A 16227-nucleotide genomic window follows, 5' to 3' on the forward strand; every position below is an offset into this window, starting at 1 on the left:
ATTGTGGAGCAAATTCAGGAGAACTTTGGAGCTCAAGCTTTGAGGTTCACAATGGTGCTGGTTACTGGAAGAGAAAAAATGTCAAAGAGAGAATGGTTGGACTTTCGGTTTAGTCTTAAATTTCAGGATCTAGTCAGCCACTGCATGAATAATTATCATGTGATCAACAGTAAAACTGTGATTGATCCAACTAACATCACAAAGCTTCTAGCGAAGATTGATAAAGTCAAACAGAATGTTAACAAGATTTACTTTAATTACCAAATAAAGAGCGGAAAAGAAAAGAAAAACACAGAGGAAAAAAATTACAGAGAAATACAGCAAGCTAAATTGGTTCAGGAAATAAATAAAATGCAAACAGGAAAATGGGACCAGAAGAAAGAAGTGACAGAACAACAATCAAAGCCTACAGGTAACTATTTTATTACACACTCTTACAAATGCTATGTTGGCTTTAATTAACTTTTTTATGTCAACAGGTTGCACATAACTAGGTTACGTTGGATTTATGTAACATTATTTATTAAGTTTTATTAAACAATTAAGCTAATTAAGTTCAATTATCCTAAAATTAATATTTTTACATTCAACTAAAACAAATTGGTTGAATGTAAAAATATTAATTTTAGGATAATTGAACTTAATTAACTTAATTGTTTTGGACAAAATTAAGACTGTTAACCTTTTTTCAACTAAACAGCATTGGATTAACCTTATGTAATTAACTTAAGTTAATTGAAATAAATAATGTTACATAAATCCAACGTAACCTAGTTACGTGGAACCTGTTGACTTAATTGAGAGTTAATTAAAGTCAACATAACATTTTTTAGAGTGCACTTTTCCCAAATATCATGATTCATTTCCTGAAATGTGAATTTTTGTCTTATTTTTTCTGCTCTAAACCTGTCTGTGCCTCAGTCTCAGAGCACTCTAAACCCAGTGAGCACACAGATCTCAGGATCGTGATGGTTGGTAAAACTGGAGCTGGAAAGAGTGCAACAGGAAACACCATCCTGGGACGAAAGGAGTTTAAAGAAAAATGTTCTTCTGAATCTGTGACTGTGAAAAGCCAACAACATCAGCAGAGGGTAGAAGGTCGAAACATCTCAGTGATCGACACTCCAGGACTGTGTGACACATCAATCAGTGAAGATCAAGTGAAGGAGGAAATAGTGAAGTGTGTGGAGATGTCTGTTCCTGGTCCACATGCGTTTCTGCTGGTCATGAGACTGGACGTGAGATTCACAGATGAGGAGAAAAACACAGTGGAATGGATTAAGAAGAACTTTGGAGAAGAAGCTGCTTGTTACACCATCATTCTGTTCACTAGAGGAGATCAGTTAGATACATCTATAGAGGAGTTTCTGACTGAAAACAAAGAGATTAATGAGCTAGTTAGAAAGTGTAAGGGAGCTTATTATGTGTTCAATAACAAAGATGGAGATAGATCACAGGTCCCTGAACTGCTGGAGAAGATAGAGAGAATGGTGATGGAGAATGGAGGAGAGCATTACTCAAATGAGATGTACAAAGAAGCTCAGAGGAAAATAGAGGAAATAGAGAAAATGGAGAGAGAGGGAGAGGAGAGACAGAAGTTAGAAGAAGAAGAAAAGATAAGGGAGGATGAAAGAATGAAGATGTTGACTAAGGCTAAAGGAGTGGCAATAGTGGGAACAGGAGTGGCAGTGTGTGCAGGAGCAGCAGTTGCTGGAGGAGCACTGAGTCCAGCTTTAATCTCAGGAGCAGCAGTAGCTGGAGTAGCTGGAGTAGCTGGAGGACTGGCCTCTGCTGCTAAAGGAGCCACAGTATCTGAAGCTTTAAAGGCAGGAGTGGTAGCTGCTGGAAATGCAGTACTGACCTCACTGTAAAGTCTAAGTAGTATACTAAAAAAAACCATAAAAAAAAAAACATGATTGTCTTAAAAGATGGGTTCTCAACATTTTGGAACTAAAACCCCACCAAGCCTCCCCTATATCATGTGGCATTTCTTTCCCGTAATGCATTTTAAAAATGTATATTCAAAATGTCTGATTTGTGGCAAGAAAGTATTGTTGGTGAAGATAATCTATCAATAACAAACAATCACCTTTGGTCAGGAATATGATTATATAATTATTAATACATAACTATGTTATGATGCTTACAAAAAATCACCTCATTAACTTTTTTTTGGCTCCCTTTGCAACAAATTAGGGACTGTTCGGTATTTATGGAATGGACCACTGGAGGAAAATAGGGGAGGGTCATGCCTTTTTATTCTAACTTTTTTATTCTAACTCATCCAACTTTTTTCATTGATGATTGGCCATTAGTGGTGACACCTGATGTTAATAAGCAGAATCACTGAAGGAAAGAGAAAAAACAATAACAGAAAAAAGAGAAACACAAGAACTACAACTGACTTCGTGCCATTACACATTATTGCACTTAAAATGTCCAGTTTGACTTTATTTCTGTTATACATCTACTTGAGATTCAACAGAAGTTTAGACGGTAATGTTTAATTAATTATTCATTTCTGTACCTGAATACTACTGTTAGACTTTGTAACTTTGTTATTTACTATTCATCTCTGATTGTAATCTGTGTATTTGTTCATATTTTATTACTGACTGTTCACTTGTTTTTAATTATATTTGAACTTTATCAGTTAAGAGCATGCTCTCTCCGCCACAACTTTCTTGCAGCACATCTTTGCAAAATCCTAATTAAAAAAATGTATAGATGACACTGTATCATGTGATGCTCATAAGTTTCTTGATATTGCATTAGTAGCTGATAACACCTGCAAAACCCTGCTTGAAAATTTCTGTTCAGTGAATGGATAATCTTAGCACACATGCGGTTTTGTTTACAAATTTTGGTTCACTTGCAAAAAGGGCAGTGTGAAAAGCGAAAACCAATCAACATTTTATTTGGTTCGGACCAAAGCAAGTGAACTAGCAGAATTTCCTGGTGTGAATACACCCTTGTCTTCTTTTATCTTCAGTTGATTTTATCTAAGGGTACGTTTACATGACAACGATATGCTTTTTCCTTTGATTTTTCCGCATACAGATGACACCATTATCAAAACAATCCCCATTTGCACTGATCCGCGAAAACGACTAAAAACTCTATATTCTGGTCATTCAGGCCATTAGATGGCGATGAAACACTATATACTGAACACGTAATACACATGTGCCTGACGTCATCGTCTTCAGAGATTCACGTTTTTGCTGTTTACAAGAAGACTGTTTTCAAAAACTTGCACTTTGAAACCCGTTTTCAAAACTTTGCGTTTTCAGGCACCCCAAATGCCATTTCAATGTCGTTTTTAGTTGAAAACGGTGTCGTGTAAACAGCCCCTAAGGCTGTGGCTGAAGTCAGTTCTTGTGTTTCTCTCTCCCTCAGTGATTTTGCTTGTTAACAACATGTGTTCATCACTAATGCTCAATCATTACTTAATCACTTAATTATCTCATTAACTTTGTTACTTTAACAATCTTTAGAGTCGGACCATATGTAATCTGAGCAGGGTTCATTTAACTCTGGGGATTTTGCTGTGTAGATCAATATTTTTTTGCTTTTGTGTTTTGTACTTTTTATTACTTTTCAATAACATACTATTTTAAATCATGTAAATCATGTTGCATTAGATTTGTCTTGCATTGTAAAAACAGTCGCATGCAAAGCTTCACCTCTCCCCAGCAAAAAAAGCATAGGGAAAGGGAATGCTGGTTTTGAGAGGGTTTTTTGCCCCATTTATGTACATTCTGCTTGGAAAGCAATAAAATACACAGATTACTCAAATGATGCTCTGACTGTGTTTTTCTTTTTGTTTTTTTTTCTTTGGGAAACACTGATCATCATAACGGTGAGTCTAAACAAAACATTACAGTCTCATGTGACACATATCTGACACAAGTTGTGTAACTATAACACATTAGTGTGTAAAAGGTTTGAACACACTTCTGTGTAAGAGGAATAACACATTAGTTGTGTTCAGGGCCTGAAATTAACACCCGACCACACGCCAAATGCAGGTGAATTCTGCAATTGGCGGGTAACACTGTCAATCTACCTGCCACATTGGCAGGTAGCCAATGAGAATCGACCCTTCGCGGGGAGTTTGATTGACAGGCGATCTGGCCAATCATAATCCGCTGAATCCGCCTTTTTTGTCCGACAAAGCAGTCAGGAGAGTTCAACGTTGGATGATTTGAACTTGAAAAAACGGAGTGTAGAGTAGACCTAGGCTACTGACAGCAGTTAAAACTACATTCCTTCTTATGTTCATTCATGTTTATTTGATGCTATAATAAATTAACTAGAAGGAAGAGATGATCAGTTCACGAGCAGCTTTAACTGAGGCACCACAGCGATCTGTCAAGACACATTACAGAGCCACAACACGGTATTGTCTAAATTTCTTTAAAAATTACCGAATTTTAACGTTGAGACTTTGTTTAATATCAAAAGTAACCTGTGGACTGTCTTGTCTGTCAGCGTGTTGTGTGTCTCTGCTGCGCGATGTGTTTTTCATTGCGTGAGATCATGGTTTGGCGTGAGCGCGCGCGGTGTAGCTTGTCGGACATAGCAACAGTAACTAAAGGGGCCGGGTCTTTGCGTTTTTTTTTTTTTTTTTTGCAACTGTTGTTCTTTGACATTTAAACGAAGTCAGCCATTTCGTTGGATTTTAGCTAAAAATGTGGCGGAACATTACTGGAGCATCTGTGAAAGCAGCGCAGTTTGAGTGTTTCGGAACGTATATGTGATCGGAGAGAAAGATGAGGCCCTTCTCTGACTACGTTTGAATGTGTGAGTAAAGTATTAAACTGTTGGTGAGATGAGATGAGATAATGCAATGCTGACATAGGCTACAGTACAATGACAGTTGCACAGATGTTGGGAGTTGAGACCGGTGAGAAAATGTCTGGTAGCCTACCCTGTAACTTTACCAGTAATAACAATATTAATTTAGTTCTGCTTAACGGTCCCTGAATGCTGTAACTAACAGCTGCCCAGCGATCAACACAGCCGCGTGTGATTCGTTTACATACGAGCTGCACTAGGTCTATATCTGTATTCTAAGAGTTAATACTTGTATGGATCTCGTTAATAACTTGACAGCACTTAAATGTGTATTCTTACAAGTCAAAGAACAAATGTTTGTGCAATTCCTTTTTTTCACCTTTTATGAGGCCAAAAAACAAAACAAAAATCTGGCTGGTAAAAAGTCACTGTGGCGGGTGGATTTTTAAATCCACCTGCCACAGTGGCTGGTGGTCAAAAAAGTTAACTTCAGGCCCTGGTTGTGTTAAAGGGATACTTCACCTCTGGGAAGATGAGTGTGTATTTAAAATAGGTCATTTAAGTAGAAGAAATGTGAAGAAATTTTTGAATTTGGAGCTTTCTAGACTGAGAAAAGCCAGAAAATGTATTTTTGGCTTATGTGGATGAAAGACAACAACTCCCAGAATGCACTTGCTTCGCTGCCTTAGGAGGCCACGCCTACCGGTAAGAGTATGCAGTTGAAAACAACAAGGCTTACAAGGCTAACTTAGCCTACGTGATGAGTTTGCCAGGGATCTCTAGAGATCGCCCAAAATGTCCGGGATTCGGCTTTTGCGTTCTACAGTCGCCATTCATTCATTATGTTTACTGTGGCGAGCAGGACGAGGCTGACGGCCGCGGGAGAACGGCGCGAGGCCGGTGGCATCATTACTGAGACGCGCCGGGTCTCCCATCTCTCACGGAGGAGCGGGAATTTTCTTAGCAAGGGTAAAACGCACATCAACCGATCACTTGTTTAGCATTCATGTAAACACTACATTCAGATTCACCAATCGGAATGAATTCAGTTAGATTGAAACAAAAGGGGTGCATGTAAACAATGAATGGCGACCGCAGAAAGCAAAAGCTGAATCCCGGACATTTTGAACGATCTCGCCCGCCAGACAAGTCCGGGAAAAGGAAGATGGTAACCCCTACTTACTCAGGTTTCTCCTACTATTCAGCTTTCTCCACAGAACAAAAGCCTGCTAGCTTAGCTTCCAAAGAAAGACGGCTGACACTGTGTACATTCTGTGAGTGAGATCCCACCCTCTATGGGCGGGCTGAAAACATGCGGAACAACGCCATCTACTGGCTGTAGTCTTTAGCCTCTGGCCAGAAAATCCTCCGATGACGCAAAATGACGATTTTTGCGTCATCGGAGCATTTTTTCCAGACAAAAAATACATAAATATCTTGTCTCAGGGGGATATGAGGGTGGAAAGCATGGTAATTCGAAAATACTACAGGTTTTCTACTAATATAAAGCTTAATGCTAAATCCTGAAGTAACCCTTTAAAGGTAACACAAAATGTGTAGTCCTTATAAACACAGAGATGTGTTAAGAATCGACACAGGTTGTGTGTTAAATTTGACACAACATGTGTTGTCCCTGAGCACACACACTACATGTGTTAAAATCTAAAAAACATGTGTTGTCCCTGAGCACACACACTACATGTGTTAAAATCTACACAACATGTGTTGTCCATGAACACACACACTACATGTGTTAAAATCTACACAACATGTGTTGTCCTTGAGCACACACACTACATGTGTTAAAATCTACACAACATGTGTAATTTTTAACATCTCTTTTTAAATCAAATCAAGTATATTTGTATAGCGCTTTTCACAATACAGATTGTATCAAAGCAGCTTCACAGTATTAAAATAAAATAATACAACAAAGTTTGTTTCTAGTGGAATTTATTGATTGATAGAATAAAATTAAATATCCCCAAAATATCCCCAACTGAGCAAGCCAAAGGCAACAGTGGCAAGGAACCGAAAAAACTCCATCAAGTGACCTAATGGTGTCCTAAAACTCCATCAGGTGACCTAATGGAGAAAAAAAAAAAACCTTGGGAGAACCCAGGCTCAGTCGGGGGCCAGTTCTCCTCTGGCATTTATGAACTAGAGGCCGGATTGTAGTTTGAAACTGTGAGATTAACAATATTATATGAATGCCTGGCTGAAAAGATGGGTCTTTAATCTAGTTTTAAACTGGGAGAGCGAGTCCGAGCAACGAACAGTATCAGGAAGGCTATTCCAGAGTTTTGAAGCCAAATGTGAAAATGCTCTCCCTCCTTTGGTTGATCTGGATATCCTAGGTATGACCAAAAGCCTTAAATTTATTGATCTTAAAGAGCGCGATGGATTATAGGGTGATAGAAGATCCGTTAAATAGACTGGAGCTAAGCCGTTTAGGGCTTTATAAGTCAGTAGCAATACCTTATAATTAATACGGAACTTTATAGGTAGCCAATGTAGTGATGATAAAATCGGTGTTATATGATCATATTTTCTTGATCTAGTAAGAACTCTAGCAGCTGCATTTTGGACTAACTGTAGCTTGTTTATTGAGGATGCAGGACAACCGGCTAATAAAGCATTACAGTAATCTAGTCTCGAGGTCATGAATGCATGAACTAACTTTTCTGCATCAGAAACTGATAGCATATTACGTAGCTTAGCAATGTTTCTAAGGTGGAAAAAGGCTGTTTTTGTAACATACGAAATATGATTTTCAAAAGACAGGTTACAATCGAGTATAACACCCAGGTCTTTTACTGTAGAGGATAAAGTAACAGGACATCCTACGATGTCAAAGTTGTATTGTGAGAGGTTCTGTGGGCGGTTTTTTGAACCGATAAGTATTACCTCTGTCTTGTCTGGATTTAATAAAAGAAAATTACGCGTCATCCAATCTTTTATATCTTTAACACACTCTGTCAATTTGGATAATTTAGCGTTTTCATCCGGCCGTGATGAAATATAGATTTGAGTGTCATCAGCATAACAATGGAAACTAATTCCATGTTTCCTTATAATATTTCCAAGTGGCATCATATATATTGAGAATAACAGAGGGCCTAACACAGATCCCTGCGGCACTCCATAGTTTACTGGAGTTATGATCGATTTTTCTCCATTTAAATAGACAAAATGGTAGCGGTCAGATAAGTATGATCTAAACCAGCTTAATGCTTGTCCTTGAACACCAGTATAATTTTGTAGTCGATCTAAGAGTATTGTGTGATCTATAGTATTGAACGCAGCACTTAGATCAAGTAAAACTAGTTGAGATACAGCCTTGGTCAGAAGCTAAGAGTAAATCATTTGTGATTTTAACGAGCACAGTTTCAGTGCTATGATGCGGCCTGAATCCTGACTGAAACTTTTCATAGATATCATTTTCTTGCAAGAAAGAGCCCAGTTGAGTGGACACAACTTTTTCTAGTATTTTAGACATAAAAGGTAGATTTGAAATGGGTCTATAATTTGCTAGATTATTATGATCTAATTGTGGTTTCTTAATGAGAGGTTTTATAACTGCCAGTTTAAATGTTCTTGGAACATGACCTAAAGATAAAGATGAGTTAATCATATTGAGGAGAGGCTCTTCCACTACAGGTAACACTTCCTTCAGTAGTTTAGTTGGTATAGGATCTAATAAACATGTTGTTGTTTTAGATGAAGTGATAAATTTATTTAACTCTTTTTGTTCTATAGTTGTAAAGCACTGTAATTGTTCTTGAGGGGTGATAATTGAGGCTGAATTATAAGGTGCGATTGAGGATTGAACGTTTACAATTGTGGTTCTGATGTTTTCTATTTTCTCAGTGAAGAAGTTCATGAAATCATTACTACTAAACTGTAACGGGATATTTTGTTCGGGTGACGTCTGTTTATTTGTTAGTCTAGCCACGGTGTTAAATAAAAACCTAGGATTGTTTTGGTTGTTTTCTATTAGTTTGCGGAGGTGCTCAGCCCTGGCCGCTTTTAGGGCCTTTTTATAACGTGACATACTGTCTTTCTACGCGATTCTAAAGACCTCTAAATTAGTTTGTTTCCATTTACGCTCTAAATTACGGGTTTCTCTCTTTAGAACATGCGTAGTATTATTGTACCATGGTGCTTTAATTTTCTCTCTGACCTTTTTTAATCTAATGGGTGCAACAACATCCAATGTTCTAGAGAGAATGGTGCTCATAGTGCTAGTTAGTTCTTCTAGTTCATCTGTTTGTTTGGGTTCAGGCAGCAGCTGAGACAGATTAGATAAGCTTTAGATAACCTCTTTTTAGAGGTTGTGTTGTTTTCAACTCATCATTTTGAGTGCCGACACTCATCATCACTGTGAATGGTATGCAGTGTTTGCTATGTTCTCAAACTAACAGGCCAGTGGAAATACAAGTTATTTATATACAATATTTTGTCAGTTGCTACATTTTAATTAAATTCAAAGTGCAAACTCGGTGAACTGTTATCTCTCCATGAACTTTTGTCAAAAGCAGCATTATCAATTAGGGGTTGAAGTGTAAATAACTGAATAATGTCCAGTACAGTGAGTCTGTCCAGTCATTGAGCTTGAAACATTGTGTTGTACTTTGTGTGCACATGCATTCTGTACTCGACTATTGATTAAACGGTTAATATTGTTGCATCTGGCCCTTTCGCTTTATTTTTTAAAATGACACAATTTGTGTGTTAAAATGACTTACACAGTGAATGAGTTAAAATTAACACAAAACTAGTAGTCCTGGAGCTCACCCACACATGTGTCAAAATTTAACACAGGTTGTGTCATTTTTAACACATTCTGTCTAAGAGTGTGTATTCCTTCAGTTGCGAGCCTGTGCGCTTTACCTGACGTTTCAAGCCTTGTTTATACTTTCGCCTGGCTCCGCAGCGCGAGTCTCCGCAGACTGCGCACCTCCCCAAACGACGAGGCGTTTATACTCGACGCGCTCGCCGTTGAACTATTCTTTGAAATGATGGTTAGGCCAGGGTTAGGCCCGGCAGGTGCGCACGGACTGGGTTCAGTAATGAAAGGCTTTCAATGACCAAAAAATAATTCAGACTGACAAAATAATAAAAATGACATTCTTCTTCTTTTAAATAATAATAATAATAATACAAATAATAATAATAACGACATTCTTCTTCTAAGTAACAATAAGCGTCATTAATAATAAAAATCATAATAATAAGAAGAAGAATATTACAAATTGTCATGCAATTATTAATGTGAATGAATGGTACTCCACATCACATCATCATCACTATTGTACACCCCAATACATGTGACGTGATACGAAATTAAATGCTAATTGTTTCAAAACATGTGCTGTAAAATAATGCATTGTGATAGGTCATTTGCTCATCCAAGTTTCTCTTCTTTGCCGTCTTCCGTGTGTCCATGGCGTAAAATGAGGGCGTGGGGGAAGCGGAGACTTGAATATATAGGGGCTTGTTATTCTAATGACGATCGTTTTCAGCCGCGTACACATAAAAGAGTGACGTCGACACTGAACAACCAATCGCGGGTAGTAGAGCGAGAGCGATATATTTTTCCGCGGGGGAGCAAGAGATAATCATTCATAATTACGATTAATTTAAATATGTATTTCAAGCTCGAAACAATACGGTCTCTGCCAAAGCAAGAGAAGACTGTTGGAGAAAGATTGCTGATTGTTAATGTGTAAGTTAAACAAATACGTTCTATATTTATGTAAAATTATGTATGTATATATATGTATGTGTAGCCTATATGTGTAATATAGCCTATAGCCTATTTTTATAATATATAAAAAATGTGCATGTATGTACTAATTAATATTCATTGATTTTTAGACTTTTAGATGCAACCCCAACTCCAAATGTTCTTGGCAGCAGATAAAGACAAAATATAAAAATATAATTCAAAGTGGTGAGTATTTACCACAACCTTTTATTACTTTTGTGAACATTTTATCACAAACACTTGTTTGCAGCAAACAGAAATAAAGAGTTAAATTCAGAAAACCAGAAAACACTGGCCTATTTTGGCCTATTTTTATTTTTATTTATTAGGGTGGAGGAAAGGAAGACACTCTGTCTGTGTGTTCTCAGACAGTTGCTGATGTGAATGCACTGGGCTTTTTATTATGGCAAACATTTGAATGTGTGGCATAAAAAAGGGACTGGCCCTAACACATCTCTTTTATTGTAGGATTGTTCACAACCTGCCCCAGAAACTGAGGCCTCTACCTCAATGGGCTTCAGAAGAAATGTGAACAAGGTAAGGATTTAAAACCCTTGACATAAATTACAGTCAGTCCTGTGTTTGTAGGAAGTCAAGGAACTTTTTGTGATTTGATGAGCCTCCAGAAAACTTGTAATGATCATGTTTGTGGTGGAATTATGTTTCAGGTGGAAACAGACTCAGTCAGGGCCCTATACAAAAGGAGTCTTGAACTAGACTGCACACTAAAGGAGACTTGAACTAGACTGCACACTAAAGGAGACTTGAACTAGACTGCACACTAAAGGAGCTGGACTGTGAGCTGAGGAGGCTCCAAAAAAAAATTGGAGATCAAACAGCTGGATAAAACTGATCTCAGTATGTGGACTTATTTAACCAAGTAACACTTTATGAATATTTATTAATGCAACTTTCTCTTGCTCTCTTTCTCCCTCCCATCCCACAAAACCAATAAAACAGTTTGAGACCTATCTGCAGTTTCAATGTGCTTTTATTAAGTGTAATATTGTATGGTGATTGCATCTACATCTGCACCAGCTGGGTGGTCAAGTGTGATCAGGTCAGTGTCATCGGGGAGAAGCTGGTTTTGTGGTGTTTCTCGCTCCTTTCTACTGGTGGCTATATTGTGCAGAATGGCCCATGCAGCCACTATCTGTGATGCCCGCTCTGGTGACTCTTAAGGGCCGAACACAGATGAAATGTGCCTTTAGGATGCCAAAGGTCATCTCTATCTTCACTCTGGTTTTACTGAGGGCCACATTGAAGCAGTGCTGTGGCCCTGTCTGAGGGTCATGATAGGGGGTTATTGTGTAGGTTTTTCTATCTCAGTTCAAATTAAGTGTTTTGTACTGTACCAAATTTAACTTGCTTTCCTCAAAGTGCTGACACAACACAGACTCATGGAAAATTTGTGAGACAAGCACTGGAGCCAGGCCATTTGGCATACAAACTTGTGATCATACGTTCATGACCACAAGTCGTCTGCAGATGAAATGTTTAGTAGATCATTGTTATATCTGTTAATGTTACTATTAATTTAAAGATTCATCTCACAGAAAATAATGATCTCATATTCACATCATCTCTACCTGAACATTAAGGCTGTGATAGGACTTCCTATTAACATAATCTGCCTCATGTTCCCCTAGAGCAGTGGAGACTGGAGCAATAGACTGCATACATGTTGCAATGACTTGGGAATCCTATCATAAGATTAACAGAATAATAATAAAAAAGATTTAAAATAATTCTTAACATGTATTATATTGTATAGTAGTACATTTGTGAAATTTGCTTTTTGAAAAAGAAAAAAAAAGTGTTCATGTGATGTCACCCTATCAATATCTTACCGGAAATTTTATAAAAGCCCTCTTTTATGGACATGGTCGATAAATGTCCGGGGAACACTATTAATGAAACTATTCATGTACTCCTGCAGAGCGAGGACCACCTTGCGAATGGTTCGACAAACCGTGTTTTCCCCTAGCTTCTGTGCGTCACCCACCGTGCAAGTATGTACCACTTGCAAAAAAATGCAACGCAATACCATTTGCGGTACAGTAAGTGCATGAATTCGACGTGTTAAATTCTTTATGTGCGGCTCAAGAAGTTTGCAAAGATAAGACATTCCTTCCGTGGAAAATCTGTATCTTTCATACAAATAACTATCAGGAAAGGCAAGGGGATTTTGTCTGGCTAAAAACTCTTTCTCTACGATGTGCTCGTCAAACAATTTGCGCTGAGATGTCCACCGGATTTGGAAGAAAAGGTGAAGTCATTGTAACAGACACTGGGAATAAGTTACGTCACCTATATGTTTCTTTGCTCTCAGCTGATTGGTCGAACTTCAGTCTGAGATCTTGAATCCAGAACATAACCTGCCCCGGAGCAGGTTAGCCGTGCAGCGCAAGATACCATGGCAACGAACACCGATTAAAGCCAAGCTACTTTCATAGTACCTAAAACCCAGGGTTGGCGGAAACTAAACTGAAACATAGCTGGCTAGCCACCTAATCCGGCTTCATGGTATAGACCCCTGGATTTCAAAGGTACGCACAGCTTCATAAATCAGGCGGTGAGAGGAGTGTAAGCATGATCTTACGCCAACATATACGCCCGTTTCTACACAAGAATGATAAATGAGGGCCATTCTGATTCATTCAAGGTGAATACTTTGGGACTTATAGGACTTGAGAATTTTTCCAAATCAGCTCACTGCTTCAAAGTCTTGACATTTTCACACAAAATTATGGGTTGTGAGTGCATGGAGACTTGCAATAATGAATGCAGTTGCAGTTGTCATGAAATAACTGCCGAGGACGCTGTTTCGTTGTGTGCTAGCTGTCTGGAGTGTTTTACTGCGATATTGGAGTTTCTGCAAGCATGTGGTGAATGTGTTCAACAAATGTAAGTAATGATTTCAATTCTGTTTTATCCACTGCTTTTAACAATTTGGACATTTTTAAAATGTTCTTTCCACATTGTGCAACTTTAATCACTGTTTATTAAAGGTCCCGTTCTACGTGATCCCATGTTTCAAACTTTAGTTAGTGTGTAATGTTGTTGTTAGAGTATAAATAATATCTGTAAAATTATAAAGCTCAAAGTTCAATGCCAAGTGAGATATTTTATTTAACAGAAGTTGACTACATAAAACGGCTCGATTGGACTACACCCCTCTACTTCCTTCATTAGTGACATCACCAGAACCGTGTTTAGACTAACCTCCGCCCACAGGAACAGTGTTGCCAACTTAGCGCCTTTGTCACTATTTTTAGCGACTTTTCAGACCCCCTTAGCGACATTTTTTCAAAAAAGCGACTAGCGACAAATCTAGCTACTTTTTGGACAAACCTCAGTAACCTTTAAATGTTGCCAGCATGAGTCCTGCGAGTGCGAGTTTTGCTTTCTCCCTGCCGTCACACACCTCTGTCTGCGTCTACCCTGTTCAGTGAATGGCTGAGAGAGGAGCAGCAGCACGGCAGCTTACAGACGTGAATGAGCAATGTTGTTTCACGGACTTATCACTTTGTTTCATATTTAAAGAATTTAGTTTGACCATTTTATTTTCCTTTCTTTTCTTGTGCTTATCACTTGCATACTCACTATAACAGTGCTTTAGTTCACCCAGTTCCAGAACTCTCTCAATTCAGATAATTTTACACCTATAAAAAATAGTAATTCAATACTCGTCTGACAAAAAAATATAGTAAATTAGAACAGCTTTATTGGACATTCGGCTATTATATTATTATGTTATACTAAAATACAGTATGTGAGCATGATTTTAATGAGAAAAAACATTAGGCAGGCAGAACGCAAGTACGCCGCGATGACCTCATGAATATGCTAATAGACGTATGACGTCATCTAGCGACATTTAGCGACTTTTAGGGGAGGCGTTAGCTACTTTCCTTTGAAAAGAGTTGGCAACACTGCACAGGAATGCTCCCTCAACTCTACTGGCTACTTGGCACTTCTTATAACTTAGGCTACTGTGTTTACTCAGCTCTTACCGTGATTTTCTGAAGTAAAACTGACGCTTCATCTTTTGTGTGATGTACAATAAACTTTATTAAACTAATCAGTACATGTTTGATCATCATTCGGACCTGGTCCGAAACAGCAGACTTGTAGGCTGTTAATAAATAATGGATACATACAAGCAGATGACAAATACGTTATAATAACCGTAATTAAACTACTAAACCATACCTGTTTCATCTCTATACAGCACTCTGACTCTGTAGGCATTATTGTCCGACTCGAAATGAACGCCATTACTGAGAGTTTCTGATATTATCATCATTCCGTGAGATGAATTTGTCCTGACAGACTGAGCGCGAGCTCATGAAGCTCCGCCCCCTGGGTCGTCCAGCAGCAGCTCATTTGCATTTAAAGGGCACACACTAAAACAGCGCGTTTTTCTGAGCCCCAAAAAATGTCAATTTAAACATGCTGTAAAAAATGATCTGTTGGGTATTTTGAGCTCAAACTTCACATACACACTCTGGGGACATCAGAGACTTATTTTACATCTTGTGAAAAGGGGCATATAACGGGACCTTTAAAAAAATCAAAAAGCTATATCACAAATGACACTTATTATTTACAAATAATAATAATAATAATAATAATAATAATATAGACATAATAAAGCATCCTTACAATAACAACATGATGAATTTACCAAATTCCAAATATATCTTGTATTTTCAGTTCAGTTTTTTCCCACCCAATTACTTATCATTACATTTTGTTACATTTATTGTTGAAACAATAATTTGTCTAAGAAAAAATCATACAGTAATTCACATATAATAATTACTATATAATAATTAATATATGAACATAACATCAAATCAAAATCAAATCAAGTATATTTGTATAGCGCTTTTCACAATACAGATTGTATCAAAGCAGCTTCACAGTATTAAAATAAAATAATACAACAAAGTTTGTTTCTAGTGGAATTTATTGATTGATAGAATAAAATTAAATATCGCCAAAATATCCCCAACTGAGCAAGCCAAAGGCAACAGTGGCAAGGAACCGAAAAAACTCCATCAAGTGACCTAATGGTGTCCTAAAACTCCATCAGGTGACCTAATGGAGAAAAAAAAACCTTGGGAGAACCCAGGCTCAGTCGGGGGCCAGTTCTCCTCTGGCATTTATGAACTAGAGGCCGGATTGTAGTTTGAACTGTGAGATTAACAATATTATATGAATGCCTGGCCGAAAAGATGCGTCTTTAATCTAGTTTTAAACTGGGAGAGCGAGTCCGAGCAACGAACAGTATCAGGAAGGCTATTCCAGAGTTTCGGAGCCAAATGTGAAAATGCTCTCCCTCCTTTGGTTGATCTGGATATCTTAGGTATGACCAAAAGCCTCGAATTTATTGATCTTAAAGAGCGCGATGGATTATAGGGTGATAGAAGATCCGCTAAATAGACTGGAGCTAAGCCGTTTAGGGCTTTATAAGTCAGTAGCAATACCTTATAATTAATACGGAACTTTATAGGTAGCCAATGTAGTGATGATAAAATCGGTGTTATATGATCATATTTTCTTGATCTAGTAAGAACTCTAGCAGCTGCATTTTGAACTAACTGTAGCTTGTTTATTGAGGATGCAGGACAACCGGCTAATAAAGCATT

At 37.9% G+C, this 16227-nt stretch overlaps 1 protein-coding gene across 1 annotated transcript; it reads left to right on the forward strand.

Annotated features, from left to right (window-relative positions):
* Window positions 1-343: 343 nt before the first annotated feature.
* On the forward strand, window positions 344-1871 carry LOC311077963 (GTPase IMAP family member 9-like; the record flags this gene model as incomplete). Its single annotated transcript, XM_084106610.1, has 2 exons — window positions 344-412; window positions 922-1871. The coding sequence occupies exons 1-2, from the start codon at window positions 352-354 to the stop codon at window positions 1869-1871; spliced, it is 1011 nt and encodes a 336-aa protein (XP_083962736.1). The 5' UTR covers window positions 344-351.
* Between the last annotated feature and the right edge of the window lie 14356 nt (window positions 1872-16227).

The sequence above is a fragment of the Abramis brama genome (assembly GCF_963993115.1).
Source record: "Abramis brama genome assembly, chromosome: 2".
Classification (NCBI taxonomy): domain Eukaryota; kingdom Metazoa; phylum Chordata; class Actinopteri; order Cypriniformes; family Leuciscidae; genus Abramis; species Abramis brama.